Below are 19,887 nucleotides of genomic sequence, written 5' to 3'. Positions count from 1 at the left end.
CGGTTCGTGGATTTGAGCCACGCACGGCGGTGATTATGATAGCCATATCTACCTCATCGTATGACAGTAAACTCAGATGATGTTTCTGAAGCACTTAGAACATTGGCACAGATTAAACATGACAGAAGTATTTGTTTAGGGCGCCTGGGTGGCTCAGTTGGTTGAGCGTCCGACTNTTTTTTAAAGATTTATTTATTTATTTTGAGAGAGAAAGAGAAAGTGTGAGTGGAGGAGGGGCAGAGAGAGAGAATCCCAAGCAGGTTCCACAGTATCAGTGCGGAATCCGATGCAGGGTTTGAACTCAGAAACCGTGAGATCATGACCCCAGTCAAAGTCGAATGGATACCCAACTGACTGAGCCACCCAGGCGTCCCAGAATTGTGTGGATGTTTACGGACCTTCTAGACTGTAGTGTTGGCAACTGAGTCACCCTGTAGGAACTATTCTGCAGGGCAGGCAGAGCATATCTGGAAGCTAGTGTGGCCGGTGGCCCACTGGTTTGGGTCCGAGGTGAACATGAATTATCTTTACTGAGATTTTCCATAAGAGTCCTCCATGGGGTAGGTTTCTCAGGGGCCCTGAGAGTGGGGGTAATGGTAAAGAATGCCCAGGTGTAATTGTCAAGTGTCCCACGGCTTACTGTTATGTACCATGAGTGGCCATGGGTCTGGTGGTGTGTGGTTTGCAGGGCAGCGGGAAGGTTCCAAGGTGCTGGTGCTTGGTTCACGATCAGTGTCTCGTGTAGACTTCAGAGAAACGGTGTGAGCTGTGCTGCCCCGGAAGCTTCTGCTGTACCAGCACTGCGAGAAATTCCTGACCGACATCATCTGCATGCCATCATCTCTATCCCACAGCAGCAAGAGGCCAGGCCACCTCCACGCCCACATCCGAGCCCGGGATTCCACCTTGCCACTCCCCTGTCTGTCTGAACTATAATCCAGGGTTGTATCAGAGCTGAAAAGATAAAATGTACTCCCCCAAACAGGATTAAAAACAGAAGTTGTAGGTATTATTACTCTGTGGCTAGAAATTTGATGTGGTTGAGAAAAAAAACCACTTTGTGTTTCCTTTGTTGGCTTCGGGGTCTGAGTCCTTGCTGTGCTCTCTCCGCAGTCTGCTGACCTTCAAGAAGTCATGTTTACGGCTCTCATAAAGGACAGACCCAAGTTTGTCCGCCTCTTTCTGGAGAATGGTTTGAACCTGCGGAAGTTTCTCACCAACGACGTCCTCACTGAGCTCTTCTCGAACCACTTCAGCTCTCTTGTCTATCGGAACCTGCAGATTGCCAAGAATTCCTATAATGATGCCCTCCTCACGTTCGTCTGGAAACTCGTGGCCAACTTCCGAAGAGGCTTCCGGAAGGAAGACCGAAATAGCAGGGACGAGATAGACGTAGAGCTTCATGTACGTACCGGGGCTGTTGTCTGCTTTTGCGTCTTCCTTCAAAAAAATATCTTGACCTCCCATTCTCCCGCTCCTTCCCTTATCGCCATAAAGTAGCTAACATGTTGACGTATGTTAATTTTTGCTACCGATTTTCCTTAAGATCATGAGTCTGTCTGGTGCATTGTCTGATATCTTGCTTTAAGCTCTTTGCAGTATGTCAAATTATTGTCGCAGTTTTTCTTAACTGCAAAGGTTGGTGTGGCACACACTGTCTGAAGGCGTCTAACAAGGAAGAGGGAAAAGTGAATGGCCTGCTGTTCATGTCTCAGCCTCTTGGGCACAATGGTTTTACCGTGCGAGGAACTGCCAGGTTTCTTTTGGAGACAAAAGGGGCAGTGATTGTTTCCAAAGGGACAGTCTAGGTTTTCATCTGGGAGGGTGTCATGGATGCACCTGAATTCTCTCAGGCTGCTGTCTTCTTCACCACAGGCAGGCTCCCTTCCCAACTACCAGCATATGCCACTCTTTGCGTAGGTTTTTTTAAAATAGTTTATTGTCAAGTTGGTTTCCATATACCACCCGGTGCTCATCCCCACAAGTGCCCTCCTCCATGCCCATCTCCCCCCTCCCCAGGGAGGAGTTTGTTCTCAGCATTCAAGAGTCTCTCATGGGTTGCCTCCCTCCCTCTCCCCCACCATTTTTCCCCTTCCCCTCCCCCATGGTCCTCTGTTGAGTTCCTCCTAATCCACCTATATGTGTAAACATATGGTGCTTGGAGCCCCGTGACTGCCAGCAGTTGGTGTATAAATACCCCAGCTCCCTCCCCACTTGGAGATGCTAATTCTTTTTTTTTTTTTTAATGATTATTTCTTTTTATTTTGAGAAAGAGAGAGAGCACAGGAAGGGCAGAGAGAGAGAGAGAGAGAGAGAAAGAGAAAGAGAGAGAGAGAACCCCAAGCAGGCTTCAGGCTGTCAGCACAGAGCCCCCATGTGGGGCTTGAGCTCACAGACTGTGAGATGATGACCTGAGCTGAAATCAAGAGTCAGATGCTTAACCAGCTGAGCCACCCAGGAGTCCCCAGGTGTCCCTGGAGGAACTGACTCTAAGTTGTGTGCTGGCTCCCAGGACTCCCTAGTGGTAGTGTTCTCTAGTTAGCTACAGCGACAATTTGTTGATAATGCAGCCTTCTCATTGGTTCTTTCTTTTCCAATCTTAGTTCCTCACTCTCTTATGGGTTTCCCTGAGATCACCTCTCAGATTGATGACTTGTCTCAAATTCCTGATTGTTTCTGGGAAAACTCAAACCAAGTTATTATCTTCTGTAATTCTATGAATTTAGTATGTACATACATGTGCATTGCAAAAATCTAAATGAGCTAGGTGTTTGAAGGAATTGGAAGTGTCCAGAAAGCTTCTGTTTGGGGTGCCTGGGTGGCTCAGTTGGTTAAATGTCCAACTCTTGGATTTGCTCAGGTTGTGATCTCACAGTTTCGTGACTTCAAGCCCCAAGTCGGGTTCTGTGCTGGCAGTGTGCAACCTGCTTGAGAGTCTCTCTCTCCTTCTCTCTCTTCCCTTCCCCCACTCACACTGTCTGTCTCAAAATAAATAAGTAAACTTAAAAAAATTAAAAAAAAAAAAAGAAAGCTTCTGTTTGTACTTGTTAGGTTAAAACCCTCTGCAATATCTGTAATTCTGCCTGAAGTACATTGGATCTTGGTAAAACCCATAGGGAAGTTTCAAAGGAACACAGATGTTTAGTTCTTTTCTATCTGAAAAGTTTCCATTGGAAGATCTGGAATTCTGAAGAAAAGCTGGCTAATGTACTAGGACTTGGAAGTTCGAATAACATTCCAAAAACAGAAGCATGGTTTTGTGTTGTCATAATTGAACTTAAACTGTGGGAAAGTTCGACTTTAGTTTGAGCAAATTTTCTATATGAGAAACAGATTTACGTGACGAGAAGGAATCCCTCAGGCTGTCAGAAGCCATTCATTCCTTACATTGCCGTCAGCACATACTCCTGCCCTTTGCACTTTTCTGTCTAGTCGTACGCCTTCTTCGATGATGGGTGAGAGACTTTGTGTCAAATTATCATACCTAGTGAGTTGCAGAGAGGAAAATCGCATCGCTGTGCTGTTAAACTGGATTCAGATAGTAACAGAGCCCTCCAAACTTTGGGGCATCCTGATACCTGCTTTCATTCTTACGCCAGCGCACCTACTAAAGAAATATTCCATTTGCGTGCTGACCACATGCTCTGCCTTCTTCCAGGACGTGTCTCCTATTACCCGGCACCCCCTGCAAGCACTCTTCATCTGGGCCATTCTTCAGAACAAGAAGGAACTGTCCAAGGTCATTTGGGAGCAGGTAAATATCTAGGCACCCTGCCAAACTTACCACAAGTGCCTACTTTGTTGTGACTGTTCCAACCTCATATCACACGCCTCATCAGAGACGTTATCAATGCGATGCAGTGTCTTCACGTCAGGTGTATACAGTTGTGCCTCTGTTTCCGTGTAGAGGAGCTGTGTTTGGGAGGGGAGGCCCCTGGAAGGCAGCTGTGCTGGGTGGGCGACCCAGGAGGCTCCTGCTTCTCATGTGTGCGCAGGTGTTTTCCGAGTGGATGCAGTTTTTAAGTTTAGTTTTAAAAGTTAATTTCTGGCTTTATTGCATTGGGGAGAGGAAGGAGGGCTTGCATAAATTCTGCACTGGGGGACTTACTGAGATCTTCCCTTGTGGTTCCGCACGTAACGGCTTCTGTTCAGTTGTGGAGAAGTGACATTCTCCATTACTAGAGCGTGAAGTTGGATGTTGAGTGCAGACCTGCCCCCCACAGTCTTACTAACTCCATCATCAGCTCTCCTGCGTCCTCATCCGCTCTTCCCTTTGAGCTGCTACGCACAGTGTGGTTCCTGGAGGGCCATTGGGGCCCCATGCTGTCAGTTTCTCTTGGCCTTTATCTTGATATTTTCTTTTTAGACGCTAATTCCACATTCAAGACCCTGAGTATCTTCAGGGTCGACCGTGTTTTGTGTGTATTGCAAATTTGACTTTGAATCCTTATGAACAGTTCAGATTTTACCACTTCCTGCTCTTGCCATGAGTTGGTCCCTGTCTGACATTAATGTTGACTTGACCGATTGAGGGGATGATGAATTAACTAACATTCTCCACCCCTCTGAAAGACCAGGGGCTGCACTCTGGCTGCCCTGGGCGCCAGCAAGCTTCTGAAGACTCTGGCCAAGGTGAAGAATGACATCAACGCAGCCGGGGAGTCCGAGGAGCTGGCCAATGAGTACGAGACACGTGCAGTTGGTGAGTCTCCGGGGACAGGGCACTATGGTGGGCATCCATGTGGCAAGGGGCACGCAGATGGTCAGCAGTCAGCAGCATGTCCCCCCTCTGGCCTGATTTAAGGGCTGCAGACCACATGGTCAGGGGTGTGCGTGCTGTGGCAAAAGCCATAGTCCCCTTGGCCCTGGCACTTACTGACTTGTCCAAGAATGGATGTGGGAAATGTGGGCTGTCTCGTCCCATAACCACCAGGGCCACACCCAGGCCAGGTCTAGGAAACTCAGCACCGCAGGGAATTTGGGGGCAGGGGAGGAGTGTTTTTGGATGCTGTCGAGAAACTGTGACAGATCTAAGATTTAAAAAAATATTTTTAAGGTTTTTATTTTATTTTTGAGAGAGACAGAGTGCTAGCCGGGGAGGGGCAGAGTGAGAGGGAGACACAGAATCTGAACCAGGCTCCAGGTTCTGAGCTGTCGGCACAGAGCCTGACGTAGGGCTCAGACTCATGGACTGTGAGATCATGAGCTGAGCTGAAGTTGTATGCTTAACCAAGTGAGCCACCCAGGCTGCCCAACAGATCTGAGATTTTTACCTGACTTGCAGGTTATCAAGTTAGCCTGCCTGATTCATATGGATAAGACCCCAACCCCTGGGTCAGGGACACACGTAGTTGATGACTAATGGCCAAGGCAGCAGCCAGACCAGAATCTTGGGTCGGTTCCCTGTGCCTTCATTTCCCTAGAGTGACATGATTTTGGGCTGCTGTTGCCTGCTCTATAGCTCCCCAGAGTTTAGGAGAGTTGGAGCTTTTACTGGCACTGCGGGTGACCTGCCCACGCTCCCCTGTAGGGCGTGACTGCTTATTACCTGGAACAGAACTGGGGAGAGGCATTGCTAAGCATTACCCTTCTGGAGTGCCTGTCTTCTGTTTGCCTTTCAGTCATCCTTGAACAAAGCTTGTCAGTGCTTTTTGCTGGGAAGATCCGACCGGGGCACCTGGGGGGCTCAGTCAGTTAAGCATCTGACTTGGCTCAGGTCATGATCTTGTGACCTGTGGGTTTGAGCCTCACAACGGGCTCTGTGCTGACAGCTTAGAGTCTGGAGGCTGCTTTGGATTCTGTGTCTCCCTCTCTCTCTCTGCCCCTCCCCAGCTCACATCTCTCTCTCAAAAACAAATAAACCTTAAAAAAAAAAAAAGAAGGTCCAGACCATCCAAGAATGTGAGAGACCCAGAACAACTGCCCCCCAACGACAGAGAATTTGGACCTGCTCTATTTTTTTTCCCTGTTTCACTTGGAAGTCTTCAGTTTGCAATGTGGCACACTGCCAAATGCACACGCATTTGTCTGTTGTCTTAGGTGACAAGAAAATGCTCATGAGTTTGGCTTCTCTGTGTTGGCAAAAGGCCGTCTGATGATTTCTTTTTAATACATTACAATTTCAAGGATATTTTGTTTGTTTCTGATAGACTTCAGAAAAAGAATCCAAGTATTCTGACTTTTGAAAAATTTCCTGTGCAGATTTATTCTCCAGTTTCTCTGGTTAGGTCTCAAAATGTAAGCACACCTTTGATGTAGTAGGTCAGCATTTCTTACACTTTTTTATGGTTTTTGTTGTTGTTGTTTTTTTGCACGGTGCCTTACCTGCTAAGAGCCCTCACCAAGGAGGCAGAGAATGTAAAGGAGATGGAGGCATAGCTTTTCTGGCGAAGAGGAAGGAGAGGGTCTGGATCCCCTCCCCTGAGCCCCGTCGATGGTGGGGGGCTGCCTGTTCAATGCAGTTCAGGTGGGCACTTACGGGCACCTGCTGCATCAAGAGCTGTATTGGGCGTGGTGCGCCTAAAGAGCCCCTTTGTTCAGCAGAAGACGACGTCGCGGGGGCGTTCTCTATGCCTTCTAGAAACCAGGCTTGATGCAAAGTCAGGGCTTGGTTGTGGGGGGCGGGGCAGGACCACTCTGCGTGTCTGCCCGCCCTGCCCCCAGCCTCCCTCCCTCTGGCGACACTCTCCCTGCAGAGCTGTTCACGGAGTGCTACAGCAGCGACGAGGACCTGGCTGAGCAACTGCTCGTGTACTCCTGTGAAGCCTGGGGCGGGAGCAACTGCCTGGAGCTGGCAGTGGAGGCAACGGACCAGCACTTCATTGCCCAGCCCGGCGTCCAGGTAAACAGCACACAGTCACGGACGTCACAGCCGGAGATGGGCCTTTTCCCTCAGATGATGTCTTCGCAGCGGGAAACAACATAGCATTAAATAAAACCGAACCATAGACTCCCGCAGAGAAGCCAGAGCAGGGAAAGCTGGGTGACGCTTCAGGAGATGGCAGCATATGGATGTTGGTAGGGATCCCTGCTTCAAGAGACAGTACGGGGGAGAGAATATTCTTTGAGTTTCCACAAAGCACACAGCACCGCACCGTAATTATGGGCTGGGTCTCCGGATCCTGTGCCTGGGTCTCAATCCACCATATCCCTAATTATGTGTGTGGTGATGGGCGAAGGCACACGAGCTCTCTGAGCCTTAGTTTCGTCCTCTGTAAAGGAAGGTGCTATGAGGGTTCTGTGAGATAGTATGTGACAGGTGCCAGCCTTTTATTTCAGCGGGTGCTGTTACGGTTATTCTTGGTAGGAATGACACCAGAGGATCCAGCACGAAATGGGTAAAGCCAACCTCGAGGTTTTCTGCACCAAGTTAAACTGGCCGTTCGCGGTTGGCTTCTCAGGTTGCAGAGGGGAGATTTCGTCCACCCACAATCCCAGTTGGGGCGGCCCGAGTGTGAAGTGGGGGTAGGGAAGACGTGGGCGGGCTCACACTTATCCGTCATATGCACGATATGCGTATGCATGTGTGGAGGTGGAGGTCACCCCATTCTGCCGATAAGGATGCAGCAGCTCAGAAAGGTTCTGGAACGTTCTCCCGGTTGCACAGGTAGGAAGCAGCAGAGCCGAGATTTGATTGCATGTTGACTGTCCATCAGATGGACTTTCTGTTACACCGGGCAGCCGATAATTAGCCAAGTTCACAAAGCGTTTGTGGAAACAAGCAAACCTGTTGACGCTGCAGCTGAGCCAGATTAAATGGCTGCAGTCATCAGCGACAAGGAAGAGACAGAGTCTTGCTATTGCTGTTTTAGCCTCTGCACCGTGGCGTGCGGGAGGGAGGCCAGCACTGGGGGCAGGATGGCTTGGAGGCTGGGCTGGGTGCCAAGGTGGGGCCATGCTCCCCTCACAGCTCCTTTGACCCTCAAGCCCCATCTTACGGGCGCCCCCAGAGCTTTGGGCCCAGAGAAGGCTGACTCTTGCTTGTGTCCAAGTTTTCCAGCCCCAGGGTTTTCAGCCAGAGGCCGGTCCATCAATATTCACGAGAAATCTCTCTGCAAGTCACACAGGCCCAGGGAGCTGGCTTCCGGAATGCGGGCTGCTGCCTGGGGCCAGAGTTTGCTGGTGGCCATGGAGGCAGAGCTGGGGGGCAGCTTCCTGTCACTGGAGGGCTAGCGGGGCCGCTCGATGTGCTTGTCACCTCGGCAGGAATATAAGAGTGAGGAGAGCTGGACGTTCCCTGTCTGGCTCCCTGAGAAAGAGGCCCCAAAGCGAGGATTAAATGCAAGCGGTTCGTTCTGGAGGTGAGCCTAGGAAGTGCACGGGATAGTGGGGACAGTGAGGGGGGCCAGGTGCACTAAGGCGCGAGTTGCCACCTTGCTCAACAGGGCTCAACCCCATGGGGACTTGTGGGGGCCGCAGGGAGCCTGGCCTGGTGTGGCATATGTGAGTGCAAGCAAGCTGGCGTTTGTCTGTCCTCTGCTGCAACTGCCCCTCATGGGCCAAGCGCACTCCTGGCCGCAGCTGCCTGGGCAGAGCATGGCGGGCTCCCCAGGGGAAGCGGCTTCTCCGAGATGGAAGGTCTGACGGGGCACATGGACCCTGACCCTCCCAGTCAATGCATCCTCGCCAATCCCCTCCTGACTATCAGGCTCTTTTGAAACGGTGTGTTCCTATGACGCAGATCAGTCTATGCTCGCCCTTTTGTGTTGATGTGAAGTGTGGCTCCCAGAGGCCACCTGAGTTTTTTCGTTGCCACGTTCATGGGGGCCCCATCCCACCTCTCAGCGGTTGGAACAGTCTGGAAAAGCTTTTTCTGTGTCTCGGCTCCAAGTGGTGCAGTGCCGCCAGCCGTCTCCCCCTTTATGTCACCTGTCTGCCTCCAGAAATGAACCTCAGGGTGGCACTGCACAGGTGTGTGACTTTGCAATCACGGGGGAAGAAGGAGCTAGAAGATGCTTGTTTAAACTTCCTTAAGAAGAATTAGAAGTGGTTAAAAATCATGTCTTTAGGGAACTCAGACTCCCGCAACTTCCATTTTAAAGTGCACAGAACCTTGGGGCGCCTGGGTGTCTCAGTTGGTTAAACTTCCGACTTTGGCTTAGGTCATGATCTCCAAGTTCATGGGTTGGTGCCCCATGTCGGGCTCTGTGCTGACAGCTAGGAACCTGGAGCCTGCTTTGGATTCTGTGTCTCCCTCTCTCTGTGCCCCTCCCCTGCTCATGCTCTGTTTCTCTCTCTCTCTCTCAAAAATAAATAAACATTAAAGTTTACAGAACCCGAGTGAGGAAAAGGTTGACAACCAAACAGACTCGAATTGTATCGAAGCCCCTCAGAGTCTAGGTGACTACTATAAGAGGATAGGACCTTGATCTGGAGAGTTATTCCTTTTGAGGGGGATGAGGGTTGGGAAGAAAGGTTGCATGCCATCCTGTATTTTGCTGCATTGATAAGGACCCGTGTCCTCTGTTTCTGTCTCCTTGCAGAATTTTCTTTCCAAGCAATGGTATGGAGAGATCTCTCGAGACACCAAGAACTGGAAGATTATCCTGTGTCTGTTTATCATACCCTTGGTTGGCTGTGGCTTTGTATCATTTAGGTACGAAACTAAGACGCATGATGGGATGTGTGAATGCGTGCGCACGCGCACGCGTGCTCTTAGGTAAAGGTTAGGAAGCCTGGACTGTATGACGGAGCTGTAGGGTGCATCCCTACACAGGAGGGCTGGGAATCTTCTCCAGCTTTCCCTGGGTTCAATCCCAAACAGTTTGAGATGGAGTTACGTCTTCGATATCCAAGGCAGAATTCAGACTTGTTAATCCTGAAATGCCAAGGGCCGGGTTTTGGCCGGGTCCATCTGGCTCCCCTCCGGCCCCCCTGGCCGTGGGTCCGCAGCCCCCGCGGGCAGCAATGCTCTAGATGGTGATGGTGGCGCTCTTACCTCCTGGTCCAGGAAGAAGCCCATCGACAAGCACAAGAAGATTCTGTGGTACTACGTGGCCTTCTTCACCTCCCCCTTTGTGGTCTTTGCCTGGAACGTGGTCTTCTACATCGCCTTTCTCCTGCTCTTTGCCTACGTGCTTCTCATGGACTTTCACTCGGTGCCACACTCCCCCGAGCTGGTCCTCTACGCGCTGGTCTTTGTCCTGTTCTGCGACGAAGTAAGACAGGTAGGACAGCCCCCATGTGGGGCACCTCCTCCTTGGCTCAGTAGGTGGTATCTTCCTAAAGCCGACGAAGAACAGAAGTTGCTCCTCAAGTTCCAGAGTCATGGTTTTTCTAGAGGAAATGGTGCATTTTCAGTAGCTCAACACTCCGGTGAGGTTTCTTAGCACCAAGCTCGCTCCTTGCTGATTAATGTTAATTGATGGAGATGAATTACTCAGGATTGGGAATGTGTTCAAAGAGAAGATTGACCTTGGACTGTAAACTGACGCCTGCCATTACCGTCACCAAGGGAGGCAGGGGAGATGGGGGACTCTTAAGCTAAGAGCCTCTTAATGCCCAGTGTGTCAGAGTGACAGTGTTAGAAAGTCATAGAAGTCCCTGTGGAATTCGGGGAGTGCGTGTGAATTATTCATGGTGCTTTTCTGCAGTGTCTTTGGGATCTGCATCTTTTGGCATCCTCTCCCCACCGCTGAATCCAAAACTTTAGCCCAAGCCTGGCACATAGTGGGTGCTCACTTGGTAATCGTTGGACAGATAAGCATTGATGGTCAAGGGTGAGACTGTCCCTAAACCATTATGAAAAGTCCCAGAAAATCTTTTCGGACTTAATGATGATCTGACAGCAGTGCTGTTGCTGTCACTTCTGCTGCCCCTTCAGAGCCCAAACCCAACATCCTACCCTTTCAGTAGTGTAGCCTCAGTGCTTATGTTTACGCGATACTACGGCAGGCGCTACGAGAGATTTGGAGGGCCATAGGATGCCGTCCTTGACCTCACAGCGTCACTGCCCGTTACAGCAATCCTGAAGTGGCTTCAGCTATCATGCCTAATCTGATAGATGTCTTTTGTGGCTTCCAGAAGCCCTCGATTGAGGATGATTTTGAGTCCTTTTCTGTTCTCAGTGGGAGAGGGTCTTGATCAGTTCTCAGTGTCTGCTGTGGGCGTGGGGGCTGGTGGGAGTCTGGACCCAGGGCCCTGCATCTGCCTTCCCTGGCTCAGCAAGTGCAGGTGCGGGTGGAGATGGGTGGCACGTGGAGGAAGAGCCAGATAAATGACACAAGTCGGTGTTGAGCAGAGGATTCTGACTTCATGTCAGCCTCTTGAGGGCTCCATGTCCTGGCTCGTGAGATCACAGCTCCATCGAGGTACATGGCAGGTGGGACTTCAGTGTATGAATTTTGTGGGGGGGGGTACAATGCACCCCATAACCGCTCTGTATAGTCTCTTTCTCCCAGCTGGACTTACTGTGTGTCTGCAGCAAGGGGTGGAAGTATCCTGCTCAGGGGAAGCAAAGACAGGAGATTCCACACTTAAAGCAGGAATGGGCCCAGGCCAACGTGAGGAAGCCAGCAGCGAACAGCACCCTTTGTTCTGGGAATCTGCTGACGCCGTTGTAGGCGCTGAGCCGGGCCTCTGTGTGGGGTCATGCGTGTTCCCTTCTCTGAGCCTGTGGTGGCCAGGTTCTGGGGTCCTGCCTTCCTCTTCTTCCTCCACTCCCGGGTGTGTTTTCTCCAGCTCCACATATATACGCTGCTGTTGTCCAGAAGCGAGTGGCATGAAAATGGTCCAATGCAGAGATTTGCTTATTATTTGTAAGTGACCCATCGGGGCCAGCTCAGGGAATGGCACTGATACATATTTGGCAAGTGAGTGTATGTTTTTTTAATTAAAAAATTTTTTATTTAAAAAAAAAAGAAAAAAAATTTTTTAATTTTATTTATTTATTGAGAGAGAGAGTGTGTACACAAGCAGAGGAGGGGCAGAGAGAGAAGGAGAGACAGAATCCCAGCAGGTTCCATGCCCTCAGTGCAGAGCCCAACGCGGGGCTTGAACTCATGAACCATGAGATCGTGGCCTGAGCTGAGATTGAGAGTTGGATGCTTAACCGACTGAGACACCAGGTGTGTGTTTTTAAGAGATGAGCTGGAGAGGCAGGGTCTTCCCAGTTCAGCGCCACAGCCGTGCTCCGGCTGGAGCAAGCAGTGAGCCATGATGGTGGCTCATGAGGCCGGAGCGAGGGAGAGCTGGGAAGCCCAGCATGATGGGGGACGGGGTACCCTCTGGAGCAGAGGGTGCTGCTGGTGGCTGCTTCTCGGAATGTTCTTTACTGGCTGAGACAGGACTNTGCCCGTTACAGCAATCCTGAAGTGGCTTCAGCTATCATGCCTAATCTGATAGATGTCTTTTGTGGCTTCCAGAAGCCCTCGATTGAGGATGATTTTGAGTCCTTTTCTGTTCTCAGTGGGAGAGGGTCTTGATCAGTTCTCAGTGTCTGCTGTGGGCGTGGGGGCTGGTGGGAGTCTGGACCCAGGGCCCTGCATCTGCCTTCCCTGGCTCAGCAAGTGCAGGTGCGGGTGGAGATGGGTGGCACGTGGAGGAAGAGCCAGATAAATGACACAAGTCGGTGTTGAGCAGAGGATTCTGACTTCATGTCAGCCTCTTGAGGGCTCCATGTCCTGGCTCGTGAGATCACAGCTCCATCGAGGTACATGGCAGGTGGGACTTCAGTGTATGAATTTTGTGGGGGGGGGTACAATGCACCCCATAACCGCTCTGTATAGTCTCTTTCTCCCAGCTGGACTTACTGTGTGTCTGCAGCAAGGGGTGGAAGTATCCTGCTCAGGGGAAGCAAAGACAGGAGATTCCACACTTAAAGCAGGAATGGGCCCAGGCCAACGTGAGGAAGCCAGCAGCGAACAGCACCCTTTGTTCTGGGAATCTGCTGACGCCGTTGTAGGCGCTGAGCCGGGCCTCTGTGTGGGGTCATGCGTGTTCCCTTCTCTGAGCCTGTGGTGGCCAGGTTCTGGGGTCCTGCCTTCCTCTTCTTCCTCCACTCCCGGGTGTGTTTTCTCCAGCTCCACATATATACGCTGCTGTTGTCCAGAAGCGAGTGGCATGAAAATGGTCCAATGCAGAGATTTGCTTATTATTTGTAAGTGACCCATCGGGGCCAGCTCAGGGAATGGCACTGATACATATTTGGCAAGTGAGTGTATGTTTTTTTAATTAAAAAATTTTTTATTTAAAAAAAAAAGAAAAAAAATTTTTTAATTTTATTTATTTATTGAGAGAGAGAGTGTGTACACAAGCAGAGGAGGGGCAGAGAGAGAAGGAGAGACAGAATCCCAGCAGGTTCCATGCCCTCAGTGCAGAGCCCAACGCGGGGCTTGAACTCATGAACCATGAGATCATGGCCTGAGCTGAGATTGAGAGTCGGATGCTTAACCGACTGAGACACCAGGTGTGTGTTTTTAAGAGATGAGCTGGAGAGGCAGGGTCTTCCCAGTTCAGCCCCACAGCCGTGCTCCGGCTGGAGCGAGCAGTGAGCCATGATGGTGGCTCATGAGGCCAGAGCGAGGGAGACCTGGGAAGCCCAGCATGATGGGGGCCGGGGTACCCTCTGGAGCAGAGGGTGCTGCTGGTGGCTGCTTCTCGGAATGTTCTTTACTGGCTGGAGACAGGACTCACTCTGGGCTGCGTGAGAGTGCGGGGCTCCACCCGGGGGGTGGACGACGCAGGGAGGCACGTCTTGACATAAGCCAGACACTTCATCGGTNCCGGGGTACCCTCTGGAGCAGAGGGTGCTGCTGGTGGCTGCTTCTCGGAATGTTCTTTACTGGCTGGAGACAGGACTCACTCTGGGCTGCGTGAGAGTGCGGGGCTCCACCCGGGGGGTGGACGACGCAGGGAGGCACGTCTTTTCATAAGCCAGACACTTCATCGGTGCCTTCTTCTTTCAGTCAGTATTTCCCGAGCACCTGCCGGGTGCCGGGCACTGCTGTAGACCCTGGAGATACAGCAATTAACGAAGCACGCAAAGATCTCTGTTCTTACCGAACAGTTGAAGAGGATCGGCAGGGCTCATTTCCGGGAGTTTCCAAGGACAGAACAGCACTGTACAGAGTCTTACATTTACTGGAAGGTTGGCCTAGAGGATTGCAACTGTGAAATTAGAAGTCTTGAGGTCACAACTATCTCCATCCAAAGTTGTATGGACATTTAGCTACAAAATCATTTATTTGAAGGAGGCTCAAAACAAGTGTATTTTGCTTGGAGAAGGACCCTGGGCAGGTGTGGTGTGAAGCATTCCCTGGGAGACACAGAGCAGACAGTGGGGGGGTAGGTGGTTGGGCAGGAGGGCAGGTGGGTCGGCGGGGGTCAGGAACCTTGGGGCGCAAAAAGGGCTACAGAGAAGCACTCCCCAGTCATTCCTGGGGCCTGCTGGGAGGAGGTGATGCTCACAGCTTCTGGCAGAGTCCCCTTATTTTGCCTACGTTTATAACAGGTAGGGTGATAATCAGGTGTCCAGCTTTGGGCAAATATTTCTTCTTTTTCCTTTTAAACATCGCTTTGGAGCCGATGTTTAATTCAGCGATCCTATGTGTAATAAGGCGAAAGTACAGGAGTGCTTTGGGCTGAGGGTTGGGAGCGGTGGAGGGGGGATGGAGGGGTTCAAGTCCATCTCTGCCCCCTGGGGACAGCTGACCCCGAGGTCGTGAGCCAGTGCGGAGCATGGCTTCCCGGGTTCTCGTCGTTCAAGGAATCCGACGCTGGGGGTCGCTGTTTCTCTTCTGCCTGCAGACTTGCCGGGCTGGAATCCCTTTGGTTTCCTCCAGGAATCAGCTCTGCTGTCCCGTGTCCCCAGCGCTGTCTTAATTAACCTCATTCACACTGGTTAGGAAAACACTGGAACCCAACAGGATGTTACCCGGTTTAGGTCGCGTCTGGGTATCACAAAGTGTCTCCTTCCCCAGGGGCGGCTGTGATATATTAGATTGAAACATTCAGCCAAGGCTGTCCGTGAGTCCAAATGTCAGTCGATCAAATTGTGGATCTTTATGTAACACGAGAAAAGTTCCATCAACCCTTCAGGCTTAAGGCTCATTGAATCCCCAGATCCTGAAAGATATGGTGGAATATGGTTCTGGTATTTTATGAATATAGCCCCTCTCTGTCATTCCATTCAGAAAAGAGGCCTCTGTTCATTAAAAAAAAAAAAATACTTTCTACAACAGTGTCTCCAAGCCCCAGGATCGATCTGTTTAGGGTTTCTCCTCTGGCTCAGGCCAGGATTCTGAGGGGCTGAACCGGGAGGGGGGCTGCCCGGTTGTCCTGTATCTATCTGCCTCCCAGACCAGGGTTTGAAAGGGGGGGCAAGTGGCTAGGGCCTGCCCCAACTGCCCTCATCTTGCGGACGGTTCTTGATGGGTAATCCGTGAGCCTGGGGCCGCCCCAACGGTCGGTGAGGGATGCTGGCTCACTTTCTGGGCCTGCGAGCTCAGCCACCCCAGAGGGAAGTGTGGTCAAAGCGGGGCCGGGAGATTTTATTTCCCTGGTGCTTGATTTCGTCATGCCTGCACCACCTTCGTCCACCGAAGTTGCCATTTGCATTTATAAACGAATAGAAAGGAAACAGTTCTTGAGAAACGGATGCTGTTTCTTGAATCCCGTCCAAGTCTGAAGTTGTAGGATCTCTGTGGGATATAGAGAAGCCGTGTGATGCTGACTGGATGAAACTCTCTGAGATTCAGACCCGCCTCCCCTCCCCCCTCCCAGGCTGCCACTTGCTGGCCCCCTGGCTCGGGCAAGTCCCTTAGCCTTTTCCCATACTCCCCTCCCCCGGCCTTGTTTTTGGGTGCAGAACAGGAAATGCAATATCTGAGTATCAGATGGACCCATACTGGTAAGTTCATTTATTGAAATTGAAAAGTGCCACGTGCCTCTGAGGCCACTTCCTTGCCATTGTTTTACTGCGTTGCTCAATAGGTCCAGTGGTTTCCTTATCTGAGCTCACTTGGGCTTGGTCTCACCGTCCCTCTAGCCCCTACCACGTTTCATTTTAAACATGTCCNCGTTGCACCTACTCTGATGTGCTGTGTGCCAGGAGCCTGGCACAGGTGTTTGGAATCCCGTGGGCTCTCAGTAAACATGTTTGACGTGGAGGGAAGAGTGGGAGGGTCAGATGACTACCCTGGAATCCCCCAGACCCCGCAGACAGATCACCAAAAGGCTGTCCTTCTACTGGATGTCTTTTCCCTCTATATCTCCTGGCATGCTTTCTTCCGAGAAACCAAGCCCGATACACACCCATCATTATGAAAGGGTCACTGAAGCACACTGTTCCCATCAGTCATTTCTGTGACTACATCTGTCCTCACAGGTGCCGCACAGCACATCTGTGTGCAAATTAAAAAAGAAAATTCCTGGGGCGCCTGGGTGGCTCAGTTGGTTGGGTGTCAGACTTCGGCTCAGGTCATGATCTCACGTTCGTGGGTTCAAGCCCCCGTCGGCTCTGTGCTGACAGTTCAGAGCCTGGAGCCTGCTTCGAATTCTGTGTGTGTCACTCTCTCTCTGACCTTCCCCTGCTCACGCTCTCTCTCTCTGTCTCTCTCTCTCTCAGAAGAAAAAAAAAATTAAACAAAAAGAAAATTCTTCAGGTGCCTGGGTGGCTCAGTCGGTTAGGCGTCCGACTTCTGCTGAGGTCATGATCTAGCGGTTTGTGAGTTTAAGCCCCACGTCGGGCTCTGTGCTGATGGCTCAGAGCCTGGAGCCTGCTTCAGATTCCTTGTTTCCCCCTCTCTCTGCCCCTCCCATGCTTATGCTCTGTCTCTCAATAATAAATAAATGCTAAAAAAACATTTTTAAAAAAGAGAAAAAAGAAAATTCCTTTTATCAAGACGTTTTATCGCCATGTGCCAAAATGTATTTACAATAAATACGCAAATCTATTATGACGACAGTATGGAAAATACCCTCTAGAGTTGTGCAGTGCACAGCTTATTCCACTGTACTGGGCAGCTTGGGTGTTCCACTTTGTCCACACAGGTTGTGCTCACAGTCTTCGGGTTTATCTTTAAAGAACAACAGTGATGCAAGAGTCCTTTTTCTGACTTTGTCAGCAACACATGAGTAATGGAACAGCAAGCATGCAACCTACTTTCCAATCCCCTCGGAATATCACGGGGCCTGTGGTAGGGCACACTGTTGGCTCAGAAAGAATGTGGGGGAAAATGTGTGAACATTAAAAAACAATCTGGAAGCAGTTGATGTTTCCTGGCTGCTGATGTTCTCTCTCTGTCCGTTTCTGTGCTGCAGTGGTACATGAATGGGGTGAATTATTTTACTGACCTGTGGAATGTCATGGACACACTTGGGCTTTTTTACTTCATAGCTGGAATTGTGTTTCGGTAAGTCGGCCTCACCACCTTTCCCAGTTTCTGGTGGTTCTGGATTTTCTCGGGTAAAAAGGTGACAAGACCTTTTATATTTCAAACCCAAGAGGAACCTGTCTCCCCTTCCCCCGATCTAGAGATTTTTGCAAACACCACTGTCTGAGCCTCTTAGAGACCCAGTGTGGTTGGCGAGAAGTTACGTCTCCTCTCTTCTCCCTCCCGGTGATCTGCAATGGAAAAGTTCTTCACAATGTGTCTCTGTGCTCGCAGAATTTGAGGGGGATGATCAGACATGGAGGAAGCAGAGAATGCCGAACGGGTTACAGGTTGCATAGCGTATTCCACTTGGACCATACGATCTTCTAAAATGTACTTAACTTCTGCGTCAATGCTGCCTGTGGAGCCTGCCCTCCCAGAGTCAGAGCATAGGATTAGAAAAACCATCTAGAATCACTGTTGAAGGCAAAAAGCAATGTGTACTCCACGCAGAAGGGAAATTGAGGGATGCCCAGACCATGGCTCACATGCCCACATCCCTCCTGCCTTCCCCAAGTAGCTTAATGGTAACGCTCATGGTCATATTTGAGCTGTACACATAGCCTCCCTTGCAGAGAAGCCTGACTCTTCGTCCGTATGCCTACCCACACTCACTCGGCAATTTGAAGTGAGTGAGCGCTCAGTTTCCCACTCCAATAACTTTCCTTTCTGCTGGGGTTCAGCATATGAATCACAGTGGGTTGGATGTGATTTCTGGAGAATTCCAGGTGGAAAGCATATATGGCTCTCAATTAACACATTAGCAGGTGGTCTGTGAATCAGATGATCTGGTGCAAATGAGGCGAAGTCTCATTAGAGGAAACCTGCCAGAGCCAGGTCCCAAGTGGCTGGGCCAGGCTGGGTACTGGGGTCATTACGGTAGCTGAGGGAGCCAGGAAGTTAGCCATCGTGTGACCGGGTCCTTACAGTAGGTAGTGTTTGGGGATGACAGACACCTCTGCCAGCCCTGTTTGTGCAACGTTGCCTCTTTACTGGAGGCCACGCAGGCAGAAGACCGGGGCCTTTGGCCCTCAGTGACTGACAGGTGGTCTCCTTGGCCTGTTTCCACTCCCTCTCAGCGCCCCGACTCTGTTTCTTCGTGTTCAGTTACCTTTAAAAACAAAATCTTGAACTGTTGTGTCAAGATCTCACGCACTGTGCTCTCCGTCCCCTAGGCTCCACCCTTCAAACAAAACCTCTCTGTATTCCGGACGAGTCATCTTTTGCCTGGATTATATTATATTCACTCTGAGGTTGATCCACATTTTCACTGTAAGCAGAAACTTAGGACCCAAGATTATCATGTTGCAGAGGATGGTAAGAATGGAGAAGGCTGCTGCTTCGTATTCTGCTTGCCAGACCCAAGCTCCTTCCACTGTCTGTAGAAGGATTTTGTCCACAGACAGGTCACAGTTGGGAAGGTTCGCTGTCTTTGATGTGTTTTCATCAGGGGCCTCCCCCACTTCACACTTCAACAGAAGATGACCGGTAGGAGCAATGGGCTAATTAAATGCGTTGCTAGTGAAGATACCTGTTCAGATTTTACTCTTTACCAAAAACTTCCATTTGAGTCTGGACGACTCAGTAAGAGATCAGACAGGATAGCGACATTTGTGCCCATTTTATAGATGCAGACAACGGAGGTTAATATGTCTATCTGGAGACATGCAGTGGGCTTGAAGCATAGCCAAGATTAGAGCTTTGATCCTATGGCCACGCAGGTTAGATGTAGGAGAAGCGCTACCAGCCCCGTTTCATAGGGCCGTTCAACAGAAGGATAATAACCCCCTGATGATGTTCCTAAGCTGGTTTTCCAGATGACCCAAGCCTCCCGTGCTTCTGTCTCTAAATCAGATGTGCATTTGGATTAGCTCATCTGGAGGTTGCTTTCCAACACTGAGGACCTTTGAGTTTGTGGTTTTAATTCAAAGCATATCTGAGGCATCAAGTCACCATGAAGTCATGCTGTGTGTGCAAAAAGTTAAAAAAAAATGAAACCGTGCATTCTTGTTTAATAAAGTTAGGTTTTAATTTTCCTTAAACAAATACTGAGGACACTCTGTAGGGATTTAAGGAATGTGCGCCTGGTGAGGAGTAGAGGTACAGGTACTCCAGAATTAGTCTTCTTTTTTTTAATCAGGTTTTTAAAAAGTTTTTTAAATGTTTTATTTATTTTTGAGAGAGAGAGAGAGACAACATGAGCAGGGGAGGGTCAGAGAGAAGGAGACACAGAATCGGAAGCAGGCTCCAGGCTCTGAGCTGTCAGCACAGAGCCCGACGCGGGGCTGGAACCCACAAACTGTGAGATCATGACCTGAGCCGAAGTCAGACGCTTAACCGACTGAGCCACCCAGGCGCCCCTTGAGCTGGTCTCTCATCTGGAAGGTTTCTGTGGCTGAGCTGGTTGGGAGACCTACACGCAGAAGTGTATCCATCGGTTTTAATTCTGGAAAACAGATGTCCCAGGACCCGAAGGTGGCAACGGCTATTTTTAAAATTAGGGGGAACACGGGGC

The 19,887-nt window shown here is 50.3% G+C and overlaps 1 protein-coding gene across 1 annotated transcript in view; it reads left to right on the top strand.

Annotated features, from left to right (window-relative positions):
- Positions 1 to 19,887, top strand: part of LOC144226937 (transient receptor potential cation channel subfamily M member 8) — a 58,944-nt gene that overhangs the window by 11,581 nt on the left and 27,476 nt on the right. Inside the window, exons 5-12 of the mRNA XM_077758427.1 lie at positions 1,114 to 1,404; positions 3,659 to 3,754; positions 4,573 to 4,702; positions 6,696 to 6,841; positions 9,483 to 9,595; positions 9,950 to 10,166; positions 17,260 to 17,351; positions 18,548 to 18,689. Coding sequence (XP_077614553.1) covers positions 1,114 to 1,404; positions 3,659 to 3,754; positions 4,573 to 4,702; positions 6,696 to 6,841; positions 9,483 to 9,595; positions 9,950 to 10,166; positions 17,260 to 17,351; positions 18,548 to 18,689 — 1,227 coding nt within the window. The remainder of the gene's footprint in view (positions 1 to 1,113; positions 1,405 to 3,658; positions 3,755 to 4,572; positions 4,703 to 6,695; positions 6,842 to 9,482; positions 9,596 to 9,949; positions 10,167 to 17,259; positions 17,352 to 18,547; positions 18,690 to 19,887) is intronic.

The sequence above is a fragment of the Crocuta crocuta genome, unplaced genomic scaffold (assembly GCF_008692635.1).
Source record: "Crocuta crocuta isolate KB4526 unplaced genomic scaffold, BGI_CrCroc_1.0 scaffold290, whole genome shotgun sequence".
NCBI lineage: Eukaryota > Metazoa > Chordata > Mammalia > Carnivora > Hyaenidae > Crocuta > Crocuta crocuta.
This window is presented reverse-complemented; position numbering and strand designations above follow the sequence as displayed.